This window comes from Cupressus sempervirens, chromosome 9 (assembly GCF_028749045.1).
Source record: "Cupressus sempervirens isolate cs-2001-9-10 chromosome 9, ASM2874904v1, whole genome shotgun sequence".
NCBI lineage: Eukaryota > Viridiplantae > Streptophyta > Pinopsida > Cupressales > Cupressaceae > Cupressus > Cupressus sempervirens.
In genome coordinates this window covers 583,909,177-583,930,332 of record NC_143126.1, presented here as the reverse complement: position 1 = coordinate 583,930,332, position 21,156 = coordinate 583,909,177, and the positions used below count along the sequence as shown (strand labels likewise).

At 35.4% G+C, this 21,156-nt stretch overlaps 1 protein-coding gene across 1 annotated transcript in view; it reads left to right on the top strand.

The window, feature by feature from the left end:
* The window catches only part of LOC149540025 (uncharacterized), a 145,821-nt gene that overhangs the window by 89,730 nt on the left and 34,935 nt on the right, over nucleotides 1-21,156 (top strand). The window contains exon 5 of the mRNA XM_089801208.1: nucleotides 13,412-13,525. Coding sequence (XP_089657334.1) covers nucleotides 13,412-13,525 — 114 coding nt within the window. The remainder of the gene's footprint in view (nucleotides 1-13,411; nucleotides 13,526-21,156) is intronic.

Here is a 21,156-nt window from a genome sequence, read left to right as displayed (position 1 = left end):
ATATACCCTAACTGGAACAAGGAATTTCACGTCCATGTGGACACATCTAACAATGCAACTGGTGCCACTTTAGCACAAACAGGAAAGGAGGGGCTGGATCACTTGGTATACTTTGCTAGCAGGTTACTTTCAAAAGCGGAACAAAATTACAGTACCACAGAGAGACAAGCACTAGGTATGGTCTGTATAGTTAAAAAGTTTAGACATTACTTATTAGCAACTCCTTTTACATTTATTGTAGATCATCAAGCTCTTATGTTTTTGGTTAGCAAACCTATTATCCAAGGAAGAATAAGTAGGTGGTTAGTCCTTGTCCAAGAGTTTACCTTTAAAATCATAGTCCGGCTAGGGAAAAGTCATGTGATTGCAGATCAGCTATCCAGAATAAAGTCAGGAGACCTTGCAGGGAATGGAGTAAATGAGGACTTTTTAGATGGTACGAAGGTATTGGCCAATACCTATCTACTACTACCTTTTTGAGAGAAATGCTAGTGGCTGAAAGGAGAAAGATTTTATTGAAAAGCAAGATATTCAAACTGATTAATGGGTTATTGTATAAGATGAGGCCAGATGAGGTGTTAAGGAGATGTGTGATGGAGGAAGAGATCCCTGGGGTCCTCAAAGAGTCCCATGAAGGCCTTGCTGGAGGACATATGGGACTGGATGCTATAGCTTGTAAGGTACTCTTGGCAGGGCTTTGGTGGCCTACACTTCATGCAGATGCTCGAGAATGGGTCCTCAACTGTGATACATATCAGAAGGCAGGGAAACCACTCAAAAGAGACTTCATGCCACTATTTCCCTCGCAACCACAGGAGCTATTTGAGCTTGGGGTTTAGACTTTTTGGGCCCTTTGCTTACCAACAACACTCACAAACGCACATATATAGTGGTTGTGACAGAGTATCTTACAAAATGGGTCGAGGCAAGGGCGCTCCCAGACAACACGACGATAAGTACGGCTAAATTCCTCTATGAATAGATAGTGACTTGATTTTACATACCCCTACCGTTAACAAGTGATAGAGGAGTGTACTTTGTCAACTAGGCAATCCAGACAATGACAAGTGAGTACAAATTTTTCCATTATTTTTCCAGCTCGTACTACTCCAAGGCCAACAATCAAGTAGAGGCCTCAAATAAGCTTTTGGTAACCATTTTGTATAAGACACATGGAGTGGAAAAAGGAGATTGGGTGGAAAGGCTTCTAGCAGTCTTATGGGGCGTATAGGACTACATACAAGACTACCACCGAACAAACCCTGTTTCTCTTATTGTATAGACAGGAGGTTCTAATGCTAGTATAATATGCAATACCCAATCTAAGAATAGTAATTGAACACAAATTAGGGGATATGGAGAAAGAAGAATAATGGCTCAATGGGCTTCGGAAGTGGCACAATAGAGACGTAAGACTTGGCATGATAAACATTTGAGGAAGATGAATTTTAATAAAGGGCAACTAGTACTCAAGTATAATGGCATGAATGAAATAAAACCAGGTAAGTTCAAAGTAAGATGGTTGGGACCATATAGGAAAATGAAAGTAAGGGAAAATGGAGCAATAAAGTTGACAACGCTAGACAATAATCCCTTAAAAAACTTATTCAACGAGTCTAAATTAAAACCTTATATGAGAAGAAAGGAGTCCTTTTCTACCTATTGAATAAACAAAAAAGGGGAAAGTGACAACGAGGAATTAAAAGAGAAAAGAATGGAAAAGGAAGGGAAGATAAAGGAAAATATGAGAAGAAGGATAATTAAATCAAACCTCAATATTTGTAAATGAATTGCAATACGTAGTTGGGTTGGAGTATGTGTGGATAAAGAGTGGAGGGTTGGAGTCCCTCTAGTGCAAGAAATAAGCGATGTTAGGCAAGTATGAGAAAATGACATCCAAGGAAGTCGAGTACGAGAAGGCATTGGAGAAGGCAGAAGTCCAATATAGGGTGAAGTACGCAATTGAGCACGAAAGAATAGGATTGGAGAACAAGCACATGTTGCCGTACGAGTTGGCAAAAGTGGAAAACAAGTATGGGTTGGTAGAAGAAGAAACAAATTACAAACCATTGAGGTTGTTGGACGAGTCATAACAAAGTACGATGTATCCTTCGTACGAGCAATTAATTCGTGTGGCAGAATTTATGTACGACCAAGATGAGTATGAACAAGAATACAAATTAGAGGGGTATAAGGCACAAGTGAGGCTTGCGTACGCAGGCAAGAGTTGGTTACAAATACAGAGCAGGTAATCGTGTGTGTGAAGTATGAACAACATATCATTAAAAAGAAGTCGTACGAAGAAGGAATCAAACAAAGCCACATAGAGAGAAAAAACAGTTGTAGCACAAACAAAATTAAAGCCACCTGGAGACTTGCTCAGTGCCATAAAATGGTGAAGACTAGCATTGGCAACCCAAGCAGAGGAACAACCATTGATTCAAGAAAGAAGGCGTTGCAAGTGAGAAAAATAGCTGCAGAGAAGAGTAAGGGGAAGAATGCAGAAGACATCGCAGTTGCCGACATCACATTTGAAAGTGTAGTAGGGTGCGAGTGCCAAACATGGTGGGAGAATGTAGAGGCGAACCATGTATACAAGGAGGCATTACAAAAAGTAGAGTTAGATAAAATAATTTTTATACCCATTTTTTATTTAAAGGAATTTGAGCCTGTGTTGCAAACCATGGTTGTTGGATACAACAAGAAGGGGCATAAGTCTGTAATTCAATACTTTCAGCAAACCCTCACTATCTCACACTCTCCAAAAGTGATAATTTGGGTATTTGGGTTTCCTAACAAGGGCAGGATGCAACAAAAACCCCAAATATGACGATGGAAGAAAAAGAGAAATGGCTCCAACTGATGTGTAGGAATGATCTTTCAAGACAAGAATGGGACAATATTTTGAGTAAGAATAACAACCGCGGGCTGAAGAAAATGTTCATAGTCAATGGTGACTAGAGGTGCATTGTAGACCTAGTAAAGAGCAAGCTCACTGGTGAAAGTTGCACATTTGATATTGCCATTTGGATGCTACCCATAGTAATTGGACTGACTATGGGAAAGGTTTACAATTGGGTGCAAGTTCTTTCAGAAGGGCTGAAATTTTTTTTGCAGTTAAAACATAAAGCATTCTACATGCTCCATTATGCCATAGCATTGTTCTTGGAAGTAGTTCGAACGCAGGTAGCCCCAGAGCATAGGACGTTTGTGCCAAAAAGCAGAGTGGAACCTTATAAACCAGCCATGGCATACTGGTTCCATCTTGATATCTTTTGAATGGGACTTGGAGTGGGAGAGCCAAGGAAAAAGAAACTAAGGCACATGAGGGTTCCTAAGACTTCTATTCAAACACAAGTTTTAGACGGAGAAGATGGGAGTCCAATAGATGAAGGAACAAGTACAGGATCCTCCTATTTAGATGAATCAAATAAGGAGGAATTTTGGCTAAGTCATCTTAAGGGTGCATTGGGAGATGTTATGTTTTCACCCATTGGAGGAGAGGGATCACTGCCAAGAGGAGTACTTGGGTATGTGGAGATATAGGTACATGAAGATGTAGCAAACGTGGGGAAGAGAGAAAGTATCAGTATGGAAGGAGATGATTGTACAGTTGAAATGGAGACACACCAAGAGTTGCTTGGGCCACATGTAGTGACAACAACCCGTACAAAAGTCACGGGAGATATTATATTTTTAGCCACTAGAGGAGAGGGACCACTACCAAGAGGAGTACCTGAGTATGCGGAGATACAAGTACAAGAAGATGTAGCAAAGGTGGGAAAGAGAGAGTATTGGTATAGAAGGAGATGACCAAAAAGTTGAAATGGAGACACATCGGGAGTTGCCTACACCACATGCAGCGACAACAACCCATATGGAAGTCTGTATGCAAGAATCGTAGGAGGCCCGTACGGAAGATGCAATGACAAGTACGGTCTGTACAACAAGCAATAACCGCACCTTGCAAGAAGCAGGGGGAGTAGGCACTAGTATGTTGGAGAAAGAAGGGAAATGCCATAAACAACTTCTTGAATGGGGTGCAAAAAGCCTCTCCATGCCAGCGGTAGCAAGTTTAGTCGCCCCAGAGCAACGACCTCATACTACGGTGACAGATCTTTGACGCCACAAGAAGGCGTCACATAATGTTAGACATGAGACACTGGAGGGTATACAAGTGGCTCAACCAATTTCTTTAATGGTTCAATCTACAGGGAAGAAGAATGTCTAGAAGGAAACACCCATGGAGGTAGTAGGTATTGACAAGGAAGCACCACAACTGATGGAGGTAGCAGGTATTGACAAGAAAGCACCACAAGCTAGGGATAGTATTGGAGTAGGTAGATAGATTGCTTGGTAAGTTTGAAATTATAGCCCCACTTTCATCACCTCCCTTGGAGATGGAAGTTGAAAACATAAGGGAGGCACAAAGCGAGCAAGCATAGAGTGAACCCTTGGAGCCATTAGCTATAGAAATAACACGACTGTCACTGGAGGGCAAAACGAAGATGCTTCTTAGGGAGTTGCAAGGGATGGAGAAAATCACCAAGGTGATTCTGAAAGAAGCCAAGATGTAGAACTTGGATACCATAGTGCGAGGAATGGAGTACCTAGTGGCATTCATGAAGACAGACTGGAGACTGATGTAGAGTGGAGGCAAGCATGAGGAGGTCATTGGCATATGGTAGACATGACATACCATACCTACTACACCAAGGTAGCCCCCACTTATGCGGTCACTTGCTCAGATGGAGGAAGTGTTCAGAGGAACGTTCATGAAGCTTCAATAGGAAAAGGAATTTGACAAGTAGGATTAAAGTAGAATGGGAAGTAGAAAAAGCACTTTGGGAAATAGAGAAAGTAGTTGTGGAAGTGGAAAAAACAACTCAAGGTGAGAAATTGGCATCAACTGAAAAGCATCAGAGGGATGCCTTGCACCTACTGGAGGGCGTTCGAGCTAAGCTGATGGCTGTGGAGCGCAATATACGGCGCCTTTGCACGCAGGCATCTAGTCCACAAATGTCCTCCCACCCTACTTGTTGAAATTTAGTTTTTCTTTGGTTTTGTTGGGTAGTCATCTAGAAGACGACTTCTTTTTTTGGGGGGGACAGGTATAGGGCGTAGTAATACAATGGTGTAATTAAAGATAGTTAGTTTGGGGTTGGGTAGTTGTTAGCGAGGAATTGTGTTGGTTGGTCTTCCTAACCTACCGACCTCTATTTAAGGACTTTGAATCATGAATGTTGTACGTGTGTTTTTTGGTAATCAATAAAATATACTAGTTTGGCACTAATGACATTGGTGTTCAATGCTTTATTGATACTAGTGCATTTGAATGTATACTTTATTATTCTGGTTGATAACTATTCTACAACCTACTTCCATTTTGACATGAGCTATATGCATCCTGATTTCTATACTAGTGAAGTTCACATTAAATATTAGTTACTAGGAAGTGCATTCTTTGTGTTTTTTGAGGTGGCAAGTATTCCTTCCCTTGGTATCAGGATTCCACAATTCAACTTGGGAAAGTTTTACTCAGCTGGATAGCTCACTGGATTGGCCAAAAGACGAGATGCAACAATTTGACACCTGGTGCATTGCAAGTTGTATAGTTGTTGAGGCTTAGGATTGCTAAGAGATCTTCTTCTGCATTTAATGCATATGCTGAAATCCATTTTGGTGAAGCTATGTCATATGCCATCAAAACTCTGTTCATTCTTTTCTAATTTGAGTAGGCGCTGCATTTAGAGGGAAATAAGCTCAGGGACATGGTATCAGGTTCCGTTATCCACCTTCAGCACTCTAGCTTCTGGCTGAAGTTGGTCACATTTTTAGATTTGCCAAAAGATGAGATGCAAATAAATATATATCCCGAGCATTACAAGTGGTAAGGAAATTAATGTGTTTGATTGCTAAGGAATATGCTTGTACTCCATATCATATGCCGAGTCAATGTTTAAGCATTTGGCAGTCAATAATACTAGGAACCTGCATTCCTTTTGAGTTGGAGTAATTATTGTACTTAGAGGGAAAGAACCAGTGGGATTCCATGCTTCACTTTGCTTTGCCAAAATATTTCAATATGAAATGTGACAAATTGACAACCCATGCATTAGTAGTGGCATGGTGGATTAGGTATACAATTGCTAAGTATCTCACAGTAATACCATTTTAAAACTATCTTTCCCAGCCTTGATGATTGTCTTTGCACATTCTTATATTTGCAGTCTGCTTGATTACTCTTATAGTGTTTTATATTCTCAATGTGTAATTTTAAGAACACTCCAGATGCAATCCTTTTGTGTTGGAATAATATTTGTATTTAGAGGGAAAGAATCACCAAGACTTCTTTATAGCATTCCACGTTTCACCTTGCTTTGTCAAAATATGAAATGTGACAAATTGACATCTCATGCATTAGTAGTGTTATGGTGGATGAGTTATACAATTGCTCCATATCTTGCATTAATACCCTAAGTTATCGGTTTGGGTTCGAGGATGGGATTGGGTACAAGACCCTAGTTTTTGGGTTTGTGATTTTTTTTTAATCATAATGGTTTTTTGGGTTCGTGTGTATATATACATATTAAAAAAAAATGCATTATATATACAAAAGAATAAGAGAAATATACATAATTGTATAACTAAATCATTTCGTAGTATAAATCTATGATGCTCGATCGTTGATCAATGCCAAATGTCGAAAACAAATATTAAAAATTCAAATACTTAATCATTGATCTATGTTCACAATTCTAAAGGAAATGATGACATTGAATTACTGAATTACAAAATGAGAGCAAATATGAAAAAAATGTGTGTTTGGGATTGCTTCATAATGGTCTGTTTTAGGGTTCTAACGAAAATAATAATAATGAATAACTGTTTTTTATTTGATTGTGGACCCACTTTTTGGGCTGGACGCCATGGGTTCTCATCGCTCACTAGTCCTTGCTCGGTTTGTTCTGGTCCGAGCAAGGTCCGTGCCCAGCCTTGTGGGTCCTCATGGCTTCATGATGGACCTTGTCTAGACTCGTGAGGACCCACAAGGTTGGGCGTGGATCTTGCTTGGACCATTCTACGAACCCGGTCCCAGTTCAAGGCTCTAGGGTGCGAACCTAGTAACAAATGTAATACCATTTTAAAAATGTCTTTTCCACCCTTGTTGATTGTTTTTGCACATTTTGATATTTGCAATCTGCTTTACTATTCTTACAATTTAAGTTACTATTCAGGTGCGGATGTGGATGCATGCATACATACATACATATATATCATAGTAACATGGAGACTTGTCCGCCCTCTTTTTGCCCCATGTTTCCAAAATAGGGGTGCACCGGGGACTTTGATCCCCAGAGGCACAACCAGATTCCACCACGTCCACCAAGGATGGGGGACTTCCCGGTGTTGACTATTTGCTGATTCGACCATATATGTTCAATGTTCCAATTCAATCCAATGTTCAAGTATTTACTCTTTTACATCTTTATATCTTATTTTGTAATATTGTAATACATCTTTTCATAACTAGCATTTTAAGTACCATATGTATAGTATATACAATGCCCCTTTGTCCCCTGCCACCGTCCCCCCGCCATCCCAAAATTAAGACCCCTCTGCCCCTTTGTCCCAGAAATTTGTCCCCACGTTTCGCTGTCCCCCCGCCCCTCAGGGCGGTGCAACTATAATATATATATCCTCAACGTCCTGCTGCTCATGTTGTTTCATGATCAGTATTGGAAATGGACAGAGAAGTGGTGGAATGTGCGGAACCGCAGCTCTTTTCTTGCCCAGATCTCTAGATAGGGGGTGGGAGACGTAGACTCTGCACGCACCTGGTGTATGCCATAGAATAGTAGGGAACCCCGACCCCAATCCCATACATCTAAATCAATGGCAGATCCACCTACCAATCTGCCTCAAATTTTATATATATATATATATATATGCAAGAAATGTGCAGAATAAAATAAGTTGACGGTATCTTTGCCTTTGCACATTCCCATCCTAGTCACTTAAAGTGAGTACATTTGATGCCAACATAGCTAGTCAAGTTATGGAAATTTCTGCACATTTTTATCTTTCAACGGGCTTTATACATTCTCCTTTATAACTGTAATGTTTGTCTCAGGGATCCAAGTTGCCCATTCTTTATATAAAAACACATTTTCTCTATATAAAAATGCATACAGGGACAAATACCATGCAGCACTGAAGATTCTGTGACATTCCAGATGTATTTGCAAAGATGCTTGATCCGATTGAGAAAAAAAACTATATTGAAATTTGACATTCTTGATGACCTAACTTTTTACTGAGTGATGCCAGATTTAGCTTTTCTTAAGTAATTTTATTGACAGTATGATGGTTGCAATTGTTTCTGTAACATTTGTCATTATGAAATTAGAATTCACTAGTCAAGTTTGATGGATCTATTTTCTTATTAAAAATTGGATGGGTAAATCTGAAATAGTTGCTTGCATGAATTCTAGTGGCAAGGGTTAGGTTTGTTGCATTATTCAGAATAGAGTTTGGAGGTTGTGGGGAATGGGGATGAAGCCAGATACGTCTTAAATGCTGGTATGTGTTTTTGGTATACTCCTCACTTATGCAGCTTTAGGAATGTACCATATTAATTTAAAGATGCAGTGAAGATTGTTTATGCATTGTCTGTGTACAGGTGGCCAAACACTAATTCTTGAATCGACCCTTAGCCTTACAGGATTAGGTTCCAAAAGTGGGATGAATGCTCAATGGAGGCTTACTGTGGACTCAACTAAGATTTCTTTGATTTCAAATTAGAGAGAAGACTGTCATGAGTCATGACAGAGCTTGTGGATATTAATGCACGTCTGCTAACATTTTGGGGAGGGCCTTTTGACATACCAGGTCGCTACAATTGGAGCACTTGCTTTGAAATGATGGCAAAGCAGGGGGTGCTCTAGCTGTTTTTGATTCTTGCATTTTACTTTTCTACCTCTATGTATTCATTTGGAAATCATTGAATATATAGAGCCAAGTGGCAACAGTAAATGCAACAAAGATCTAAACAACATCTGGGGCTGCCTTAAAGTGTATATTTGCCCCTGCTTGAAGTTGGGTGATATGACTTAAGCCTGGTGCTGTCATGAGGTTTTTATTATCTGCAATCAACCAGGCAAGAGATTTTAGTCTCTTTGTAGATGAGAAGTAATAACAGTATCTCATTTTTCTCAACCAATATATAGGCCCTAGTCCAGAGTGAAAATTATAGTTGATGTGGGCTTCCTATCCACCAGAATTACCAACCTAGATAAAATCTATGTATTCTAGTATGTATCATGAATTTCTACTAGTATAACCAAATGAGCTCGTTCCCGCTATATAATTTAGTATATGTTTGCTAGTTTTGTAATAAAGCTCATGAGGTTATTCATTAAATAGAGAAACCATACCAACATCATAACAAATATCAATACGAGTGTGTGTGACATGTATGAGAATCCCCCCAAGTTGTTGATACAAGGTACCGTTGACAAGAGAAGTTGAATAATGAGTCTCCAATTTATCTGACTAACAATCAATCAGGCAAGAATACTTGCAATCTGGAAGTTCTAAGTTGACAGTGTGGACCAAGTTACCATAGACTTGTGGACTCCGTGAGTAATGGTAATATTGAAATCCTATTTGTATCAATATTCAGCGGTCTGATGTTTCTGTACACTTCTCTGTGCTGACCATATTTGTAAAATGATCATTTTGTTTTGTGTTGAGAGAATTTTAATTTTCTGATCACATATTTGTTTTCTCTATTATTCTGGAATAGACTTGTCTTTGAGCACAATTTGCAAGTGCATGCGTGTGAGAAACGGATTGACAATTTAAGGGACTGATTGAGATGAGGTGAAGGCCACACACTGACATTTTTGCCGACACAATCCTCTGATGTGTACCAAAAGGTGATTTTTTAATCGATCTATTAGAGTATGGTCTTTTGATTTGCATGAGCGGCTGGAAGAGCTGCACGTAGTTGGCAGAAGATATGATTTATAATTATAGCCTTTTACTGATGTAGGAATGCTAAAATATGGTTTTCTAGTATTGTTTTGATTTATTTGATCTATTAGGAAAAATGTAGGTAAAATATGTTACATTGTTGACGGATGAAAGGGGGTTGTATTGGTGAATGGTGCAAAGCGGAATTATTTAAAAAGAGTCGTATGGGTTGGTGAAGTTCACACACTGAACTTTTGGTGGACACAATCCTCTGATGTGTACAATAGGTGATTTTTGAATCAATCTATTAGAATATGGTCTTACTGGTGGAGGAATGTTAAAATATGATTTTCTAGTATTGTTTTGATTTATTTGATCTATTAGGAAAAATGTAGGTAAAATATGTTAAATTGTTGACAGATGAAAGGGGTTTGTATTTGTAAGAATTTGGCTTAAGCTAGGATTCACCCAAGAACTAAAGAACTCAACACAAACACACAGTAGACCAAAATAGACAGAGTATGATCAGAATGACGATATTCATTCAATATGACCACTTGAGAGTACACTAGGAGTGCCTGTATATAAAGGCCTCAGGAGAGCTTCTAGAATGCATAGAAGTCAGCATCATGATATGTCATACAACCAGGCACATGTCCACCAGATATGGGTTATCCTCCATTGAGCACGGGATTAAGTGCGATGATGTGAGGATAAGCCTACAATGGTGTAGCACGCAAATCAGTGGTGTAGACAACATGTGCTAAATGAGGAGTGCAGATAACTGTGTTGTCAACATGACAACTTAGTGAATGATGCATACTCCTATGTTGTAGACACCATGTGCATAATTAGAGTTGCGTAACTCAATGAGAGTACACAAACTCCTAAGTGTCTCACCTAAAATAATAATTAAATAATGCAAAATAATTAAATAATGCATTAACTTAAGTAAACTTAAGTAAGTGTAATAAGTAAATACTTATTTACACCAACAGTATTGGTGAATGATGCAAAGGGGAATTATTTAAAAAGAGTAGTATGGGTTGGTAACAATTAAAAGAAAATTGTAAAAAATGCAAGAATTTCTATAAATTGTTGAAGACACATGTTGCTCATGTCATACAGCAATCCTGTGAAACACTTAATAAATGGAAGGGAAAGGCAAATAAGAAGTATTTAGTGAAGAATATACATGTAAAAGTAAAAATTTATCCTGATTTCTATTGAAGAAAAGGCACACATGATTCAGATGGTAGTAGTACTATAATGTAGGAAAAATGTAGATGGTACACAATCAAGATTTGAGAATGATGTAGAGTTGAGAACAAAGAGGTGGGGTAATGAAAATGCAAGTAGGCAGACTCCCACATCACCCATGAATATTGTGCTTCATTCAGGGATTACAATTTGACAATCAATCCCACTTGCTAGGTATAATTTTATGATTATTATTTATTAAACATTGTCACACAAATGCCAGGATGGTTTAGGATAAAAGCAGGAAAAAGCAAAGGCTACATATATATAACCTACAATAATTAGATAGTTATAGGCTATTCGCCTGAATTTTCGCGTTGTGCTTGACACTATCTTTTGGAAATGATTGCTTCTCTAAAGTGCTGCTCATTGCATCAGTGTTGCAGCCTTAGGGAACATCCTGAGCCAGCCCCAGAATGTCTCTCTTGCGGGTATGGTCTTGAGTGTAAAAACCCATCAGTAAAGGCTGTTTCTCATTGCAGATTGGTTGTGGGCTTGAATAACACGAAGCAGGCCCTTTTGTATTTTTTTGCAACACAGGCTCAGGACTATGAATGTTATTGCTAGGTGATGAGCTTGAAATACTATAATGAAATGTATCTTATAGCAGTCTTAATGTTTTACCTCTAAAATCTAGCTAAAATGAGCGATGTATAAATGTTTCTTAATTTGGGACTGTAGGCCAAAACCTTTCAGTAAGAGGTTATCAACAGCAGCAAATTCACTAGAAGTTAGCTTAGCAGATTTGCAGTTCAGAAATAATCTGTATTGTTCACAAACTTAAAAAGCATATTTTGGATGAAGAATAACCCTTATAAGTTTGTTACTTCTAAACTATTTTTATGATTAAATGTTGATTTTTTATGCATCAATTTTATTGAGGGATTTTGTTTTTGTAGTGATTTTCTGGTTAGGGTTATTGGACAGCCAGAAATTAGATGGTGGAAAGAGAGAAATGCATCCTGGTCCAGATGACCTTTTGGGTCACTGTAATTGTGTAGATGCTGGATTTCTTTCAAGTGCCTGATATTTGAACCATAAGTTATAGAGATGGATACTAGAAGTTTGATATAATTTGTAACAGTTGATGCTCTTGTAGTGCTTCTGTTTATTGACATTATAAGATATCTTGAGCACTGAGGTTTCTAGGAAAGGGAGGTTTTCATATGAGGGGAAGTATAGATATGTTAATATTTTCATATCAATATTGAATTTCTAGTCAATGAAATTTGCAGGATTTCTTTACTATGTTAGGTATCATGTCTGGCCTTCAAAAGAAAATATTTTCACTTACCTTGGGAGAGTGTTTGTTCTCATAACATTTGGAATCATACATCACATATTACTGCTAGTTTTAATTTGCAATAGTGATTTGTTAATTAAATGTTTTGGAATGTATCATTTACGAGTGTATACAAGCAATTCAGTTTCCTTTGTGTGGTGGACCACATTTAAGTGAAGGAAAAATAAAAAGTTAATGGTTTGTATGTAAGCTTCTAGAGAAGGATTTGATCAGTCATATTGTAAAGGAATGATATAGTATTTAGAATAGTGCCCGTCCTTTATATGACATATCACTATCTGATTGATCAAATTGTGAATGAAGTTCAAGATTGGAAGGCCTGAGAGTCAGTTATGGGCTGTTTAATTTCACCCTTGTACATCTATGAAACTGCTAATACATTCATTTGGGATATGATACCTTTGCAGGGATTGCACAAGATTTGCATACAATCAGATCACTAGACATTAATCACGATGTTAATGCATTAAAAATTTAAAAAAGATGAATCAAGAAGATGGTATATTGGACATTTATCATCGCAAGACATGATTGTAGATTGAATGGGTTATTGACTTGCTGAGATTATAAAAAAACTGTGCAGTCTTGTTGACTAACCTCAGGCAACCTGTATTCCTTTGACCACTGCTCTTATGCGTGGTTAATTTAATATGGCATCCGTTGGGATGCCACTTATCCCCCCTACTGCCAATGGATGTAGTAATGTCTCAGATGTTGAAGAAAAACCTATTTTTTCTGCCAACATTACTGGTTGTGCTGTGTGAAGTTATTAACTATATTGAAATTTGAAATTATAGAAATGAAGTCATTCTAATGTTATTGATTAGAAATATGTTGTAATTCTTGCTGAGTTATATTTTGGTATTCCAGAGATAGAGAAAGATATGTTCAAGGAGACTTTCGTTTCAGGCATGGGTATTGCAAGCATAATCCAAGGAAAATGGTGAAAACATGGGCAGAAAAAGAAATGAGGAATCTATCGAGGTATTTTAATTTTGTATTCAACAAATGCACCTGTATGGGCTTTTTTATGTTGATTTATGATTTATCTATACCTCAGCACAAGGGAAACACTAATGTGCTGTTCTATTCCCAATTGATCTCTTCTTTTTAACTAGATCAAAAGATTTGGGATAATTGCCTGTTTTGTATGATCTTATTGCCATAGAGTACAATTTTGTTTCCTGCTTACTCGCTTGTTATACATCCCGTTTTGTTTCTGATGTCAACTTGTAAAGAAAGAAGTTCATACTCAAGTGAGAAACATGTTTTCTGATTGCTGTATAGAATAAATGGAAAATAGTCAGAGATGCAGAATATTCAAATATAATATGGCATTGTACTTATAAGCTAGTATCATATTAACTGAATTGCATCAACTGAGGTTGAATTCTGTGAGTTAGGGCAAATGAGTGAAATGTTGGCCTGCCTTAAGTGCAGTGAGCTGCAGTCTGATATTCACAGCTCCCATTTTATGAAAATCTTCGTATAAGTGTTAAGCGGATATTTCGCAACTGACAGTTCAAAGGATCAATAGCAAAACAATGGTTCAAACCACAGTATGTGAGGCATGGTCTCTCCTAATTAAGGTAAGGCTTCCCTATCTTATCGCTACTTGAATCAACAAGTCAATTAACTACTTTTATTTGCACTAAGCTAATATAGAGCATTACATTCATCCTGTTCTCTTATTTCAGAATAGATGTTACCTTCACAACATAATCCTTAATTGACGTAATTTACTTGCAAAGTATCAGTTGGAGCAATAAACCTGATAAACTTAAGATTAGATGAAAGAATAACCTTCAGTATACCGACAATTTTTAGTAACATAAGAGTGGTCCTAATGTCGCTAGATTACTAGTGCTTGAAATCTTCAAATCAGTACATGGGTGAGAACATCTGCAAAAAATAACATTTTGACCTCTGTATTCTAACCCATGACTGAATATTGTTCATGATCCCGCTTATTGATGCGCTACCACCTGCTTGGAATCATTCTTGAAAGCATTCTAGTATTTATGAAACTTGAATTTCATCTTTTTCTCAGGCGTGGTGGTTGACTGTGCTGACATTGGTTGAGCATCCGTAGCCGTGAGATAAGACCAAAACATTTTTAAGGTCAAAATGTTTTGATGTTAGTTCCATGTCGTTCTCCATGAAATTCATACTTTGATTTTGAAACTTGGTAGATCGTGTGTGTAAACAAGGCTGAAGTGAAAAAGTTTCTTTTTGTTGGCTATACATATAATTTGAGGAGTTTGGAGTGCACTGCAGGTGAAGGTGCAAGTGTAGTTCAACTTGGAAAAGTTTATGCAATTGGGAAAAAAAAGTTCCTTGTAATGTCCCTGATTTGGAATTTACACGATTTACCCCAAAATTCCCAATTAGGATTTGGATTGCATTTGGTAATGATAACTTGTAATGTTCCCTCGTAAAAGAATGCCAATTCCAAATGATTAGCAGAAGACGTTATGCATTTAAATCAAATTATATGAAGAACATTATATATATATAAAATTCTGATTTTATTTTTACTATTAGATATATGTAATTTATAACTACTAGTAATTAGAAATATTAGATCTTTTAGAATATTATAGAACATTCGAATGTATATGTCAACTATATACTACAGATTTACAATATATATATATATATATATATATATATATATATAGTTAACTAAATATATTTATACAATTAGAAATTCTGATTAACCACTATTTATATAATTAACTTGTAATTATGTATGAATGTATATAACTTTTCTATGTATAATAAAAATGATTCTTAACAGATGCCCTTATACTTCCCTTTCATATCATGTCTTATTCCAGAATTTTGGATTACAAAAGCTAACTGTACATCCATTTTAATGTTGATTGTGTCCTCTTCTTCTGGTTTTCTTTCAAGATCGATATTGGCTGCTCACGAAAGGTTGACTGGCTGCGTATGAATGGAGGACTGGGAATATACATAATGAGTCATATCCATAGCTGATTAAATATTGTTTATATATATGCTATGCTGGTCCTTTATCTATATCTTGTCTCCTATCTGTTCTCCAACTAAAGCTCACTATCCTATTCAATGTAATTTCTGACTGTATATATCATTATCGCTGAAGTCTGCCTATTATAAACTGTTTGGATGTATAATTGATTGTATTTCTCCCTGTTCAGTCTATTTAATTTTCTGTGTCTGTCATATACTATTCGCTGCACACAATAGAATTTTGGAATTTCCTCTATGCCCTTTTCAATTCGAATGCCCATCCTAAAATATGCATCACGCTATGCCATAAATCGTCGCACCCCTTAGTTTTCTGTATTGATCCAATATAATCTCATCTATATTATTCTTTGTAAAATGAATGTTAATATCTTTTATATGGAGATTATTAGTTGGTTTATCGGTATATGTATAATAGTGACTATCACTATTTTTTTAATAATCCATTTATTTATAATTGTCTTAAAATATTAAGACTAGTAATTGTTTATTAAATTGATCAAATATTGTATTGTTAACATTAGTATTTAATTTGTTTAATTACACACACATATACATATACATATATATAGATATTTGATAGGTAATGGGCTGAAGCCTAGATTATTTATTATTATTTGTTGACATTAATTATTAGTATGTTTTAAGCTTGAGCAGATTTGAACCCAAGACCTCCCACATGAAAGGCTCACAATTTACCATTGTGTTGTTATCTTTGTAATTATTATAATACAAAATTATTATTATATTTCAATTTAATTACTATTAATTGTTTATTTTGCAATTATAATCTTATTAATTAATTACTAAATCTTCATTTAGGTTAGGAAACATCACTGTCTGCCCTCCCTCAAATTGCTTGTCCTCAAGCAATTAGGTCCTTTGACGTAACTTTGATCCTGAAATGACAATTAAACTATAATACATTCATAAATATAAACTCATCAACTTAGAAATATTTTATCATACTATTCAATTTAAGAAAAACTTAAAAAAGAGAACTTTCTTGTAGCATTTTTTGGTTCTTGCTATGCATTGTCTTGACCCCATGACAAATCTTGATCACTAATCCTTATAATATTGGTAGGGATTTTATCTCTTCCCAAATCTTATGGATAGTCTTTTGCATGCATCTATAATTCTTAGGGAAAGCCTTTATCTCACCCAAGGCCTCTATAGATATCCCTTTAGAACTATTCCTCTTTATAATCCTTAGGAGAGACTTTTTTCTTATCCTAGGCCTTTATGGATATCGCTTTAGGATTATCCATCTCTATTTAATCCTTAGGAGAGACTTTATCTCATTCTAAGGACACTGCTATGTAGTAGGGTGCCCTAGTAGTTCTCCCATAACCACAGTGTAGTAGGCTGCCCTACTAGCAGTTCTCCCTTAACTAGCACCGCAATAGGGTGGTCTTGGCAGTTCTATCTCAACTACTTTTGCAATAGGGCGCCCTTAGCATTTCTCCCTCACTTATGTCATAGTAGGGTGCATCCTTACATGGTTCTCCTTTAACTATTGCTATAATGGGACACCCTTCACATTTCTCCCTTAATTGTAGCTTGAATCTCTTCTGCAATAGGGTGCTCTAGCGGTTCTCCCTTGATCACACAGCAATAGGGTGCCCTTGTAGTGGTTCTCCCTAACATGCCATTGTAATAGGGTGCTCTCACCGATTCTCCCTTAATTGCAGCCTAGGTCTCTTCTGCAATAGGGTGCCCTTGTTGCAGTTCTTTGTAATGTACTACTGTAATAGGGTGCACTCGCTATTCTCCCTCAATTGTAGCCTTGGAAAGGTGCTAGCAATAGGGTGCCCTTAGCGGTTCTCCCTTAATTGCCACTCTTTCCCTGTATTAATAATAATCAAAATAAATTTATAAGGTATACACATCTATACATTACCGATTTTCTAGATTGTTGGCGTGGCTATGGTGAACATCTTCAAAGCTCTATTGACTGCCCACTACTATGGTAATATTTGTATGCTTCTTGATCGTAACATGAACTCATCATACACTAGCGTGTCCTTAATAAGGCTAGGCATATTTCTTGACATTTGTAATAGCATACATTGATACTTCAATTTCAAAGGAAGACTTCGCATCTCCTTGTTTTGAAATTTTTGCCATAGGATGACAAGATCATGCTCTGATACCACTGTAATGTCCCTGATTCAGAATTTACATTAGTTACCCTGAAATTCCCAATTAGGATTTGGATTGCACTTGGTAATGATAACTTGTAATTTTCCCTCCTAAAAGAATGCCAATTCCAAATGATTACCATAAGACATTATGCATTAAAATCAAATTATATTAAGAACATTATATATATAAAATTCTGATTTTATTGTTACTAATAGATAGATGTAATTTATAACTACTAGTAATTAGATATGTTAGATCTTTTAGAAATATATTATAAAACATTTGAATGTATATTTCAAATACATACAACAGATTTAAAATATTATTCTTATATATATATATATATATGTTAACAAATATATTTATACAATTAGAAATTCTGATTAACCACTATTCATATATATAAATTGTAATTACATATGAATGTATATAGCTTTTCTATGTATAATAAAAATGATTCTTAACAGATGCCCTTATACTTCCCTTTTATCATGTCTTATTCCAGAATTTTGGATTATGAAAGATAACTGTATATCTTTTTAAATGTTGACTGTGTCCTCTTCTTCTGATTTGGTTTCAAGATCGATACTGACTGCTCACGAAAGGTTGACTGGCTGCGTATGAATGGAGGAATGGGAATATTTATAATGAGTTTATCCATATCTGATTAAATATTGTTTTTATATATGCTATGCTGTTCCTTTATCTATATCTCGTCTCCTATTCAATGTAATTTCTGACTGTATATATCATTATTGCTGAAGTTTTCCTCTTATAAACTGTTTGGATATATAATTGATTGTATTTCTCCCTGTTCGATATATTCAATTTCTCTGTCTACCATATACTATTCGCTGCACATAATAGAGTTGTGGAATTTCCTCTATGCCCTTTTCAATTCCAACGCTCATCCTAAAATATGCGACACACTACACATTAAATCGTTACATCCGTTCGTTGTCTGTATTGATCCAATATAATCTCATGTATATTATTCTTTGTAATATGAATGTTAATATCTTTTTATATGGTGATTATTAGTTGGTTTACAGGTATATGTATAATAGTGACTATCACTATCTTCTTAATAATCCATTTATTTATAATTGTCTAATAATATTAAGGCTAGTAATTGTTTATTAAATTGATCAAATATTGTATTGTTAACGTTAGTATTTAATTTGTTCAATATTATATTGTTGATATCAGTCTTTATTTATATTATTTATCATCATAATTTACTAATATAATATTTTTTGTTATCTTTGTAATTATTATAATAATAAATTATTATTATTATATTTCAATTTAATTACTATTAACTATTCATTTTGTAATTATAATCTTATTAATTAATTACTAAATCTTCATCCAGGATAGGGCAAATCACATTCCTATTACAAAGGAAAAACAAAAGATTTTAAGTGAAATCAGGGTTTGTGAACTAACAACACTTAAGGTTGCATGTGTAGTTCAACTTGTAATCATGACAAAATTCCCTGATTGATCTTGTAATTGCACTTTCGAAGAGTAAACTTGGTTACCATCAAGGTTTTCAAATGCGATTATGCATGGGACTATATGTAACAAAACATGCAGTGGATGTGAAAATTCCCAAAATGCATATTATGGGTATGGAGATTTTAGAGGTACTTGCACAATATTACATGTACCAGTACATATAAAAAAAGTATTAAAAATCCTGATTTGGGGACAAGGTATGTCTGAAACAAATGCAGTCTGGTTTTTATGCAATGATTTCATATTATGGCATGTAATGGTATATGCAATGGGTATAAAACTCGTGAAATGCATAATGTACAAATATACAAATGGGATTTTCAACCATGATTGCACTGCACTTTACATGTAATGGAAGTAGGTAGTTTTTATTTTTGGACAAAAGTTATATTTTTGTTTACAAATATCGTAACAATTGGGAAAAATACTATGGACTGTAAGTATATTTGTATTCCTTTTGCAAATGAAAGTGTATTTGAGGATGTGGTCGGCAAAGAATCAACATTGAGAAGAAATTCGTTTGTGTTTTCACAGAAATTTGGATATCTCATTTGCCATAAACATGACTGCATTGTAAATATGGAAATCTTCAATGCATGAAATATTGATCACATTGAAACTTTGTAAATATTTTGATAATTTTTTTGGAGGATTGGGATAGGCAGAAAGCCCTCAAATATACTTAAAAAACGCACAAACGAAGAAACAAAAACTAATTTAATAAGCTGACACCTAAAATTCTAATGTACAGAAAAAATGAAGTATTATTGAAATGACCAACGAAGCAAAAATGACCATAAATTTACAAAAATGACCACGATTTATTAAAAAACGACCACTAATCTCTAATTCAGAATGATAAGAAACAGATAAAGGAGAAAAACAGTATGCCTGGACTTTGAAACTCGAAAGAAAAAAATGTGGACTCACGGATAAATGAAGGAAAAGAAAGGCCAAACAGAATATTCGAAACCATAAAATTGGCTTTTATAAGTTCGTGACTTTAATGCCCAACATTCTATATTCCAACATTTTCGAGTTTAACTTGACATTTTCAAGCTCAGTGATTTTGAGGTTGAGGATTTCCTTTTTTGTTTCTATTTTACATTACATGCGAAGTAATGTATAATGTTATTTAAAACATTCGATGATTAAATCATCGGGGAGTTGGGAATTGCATACTTTATACAAGTAACAACATATGAATATGCTTCAAAAGGTTTGCTTTTTATATATTTTGGGGCTTTTTCAATGTTTAATACTATAAATCATATATAATGAAACATGTAACAATGCAAAAAGGTCCCACAAGTTGCATTTGGGGGCTTCAACTTCTAATCACAATTATATTTCATACTACTGATATGCATTAACATCTAAAAACTTCAATTTAATGTATTCCAAGGCTTTATAATAGTATATTGCACGATATATTAATTATAAGACATGTAATGACCCTTAAAGCCCCAACTTAAAATTTATAATTGAGCTCAAAAATATTTGATTTCCAAAGGAAATAATAGAAGTTAAATAAAAACCTTTAAAACCTAAAGAAGTGAAAATGGGAAAACACTAATTTAATGTTCAAAAAGTTGTCATTAATTTCTCTAAAACAAAATTAATGGCAGCGAAAACAATAAGTAAATTATCCAAGATGCATTTGTCATGAAGATTATAAAAGGTTGTCTTTGGAAATACTATTGAAAACTTTTTCTTATAATAGTTGAGTTACATGTGCCACTCGGTAACTTCCAATATGCTTTCCAATATGCTTTTATATTAAAGAAAAATCTTATATTTGAAGCCTGAATACATGAATAAAATGTTTATTTAACAAATGAATACTAATGTTAAATATCAAATTGGTTGAAATTCCCAAAAACAAATTAACACTTGCTTATGTGCTTCAGACTCTGTAAAAAGCAAATTCA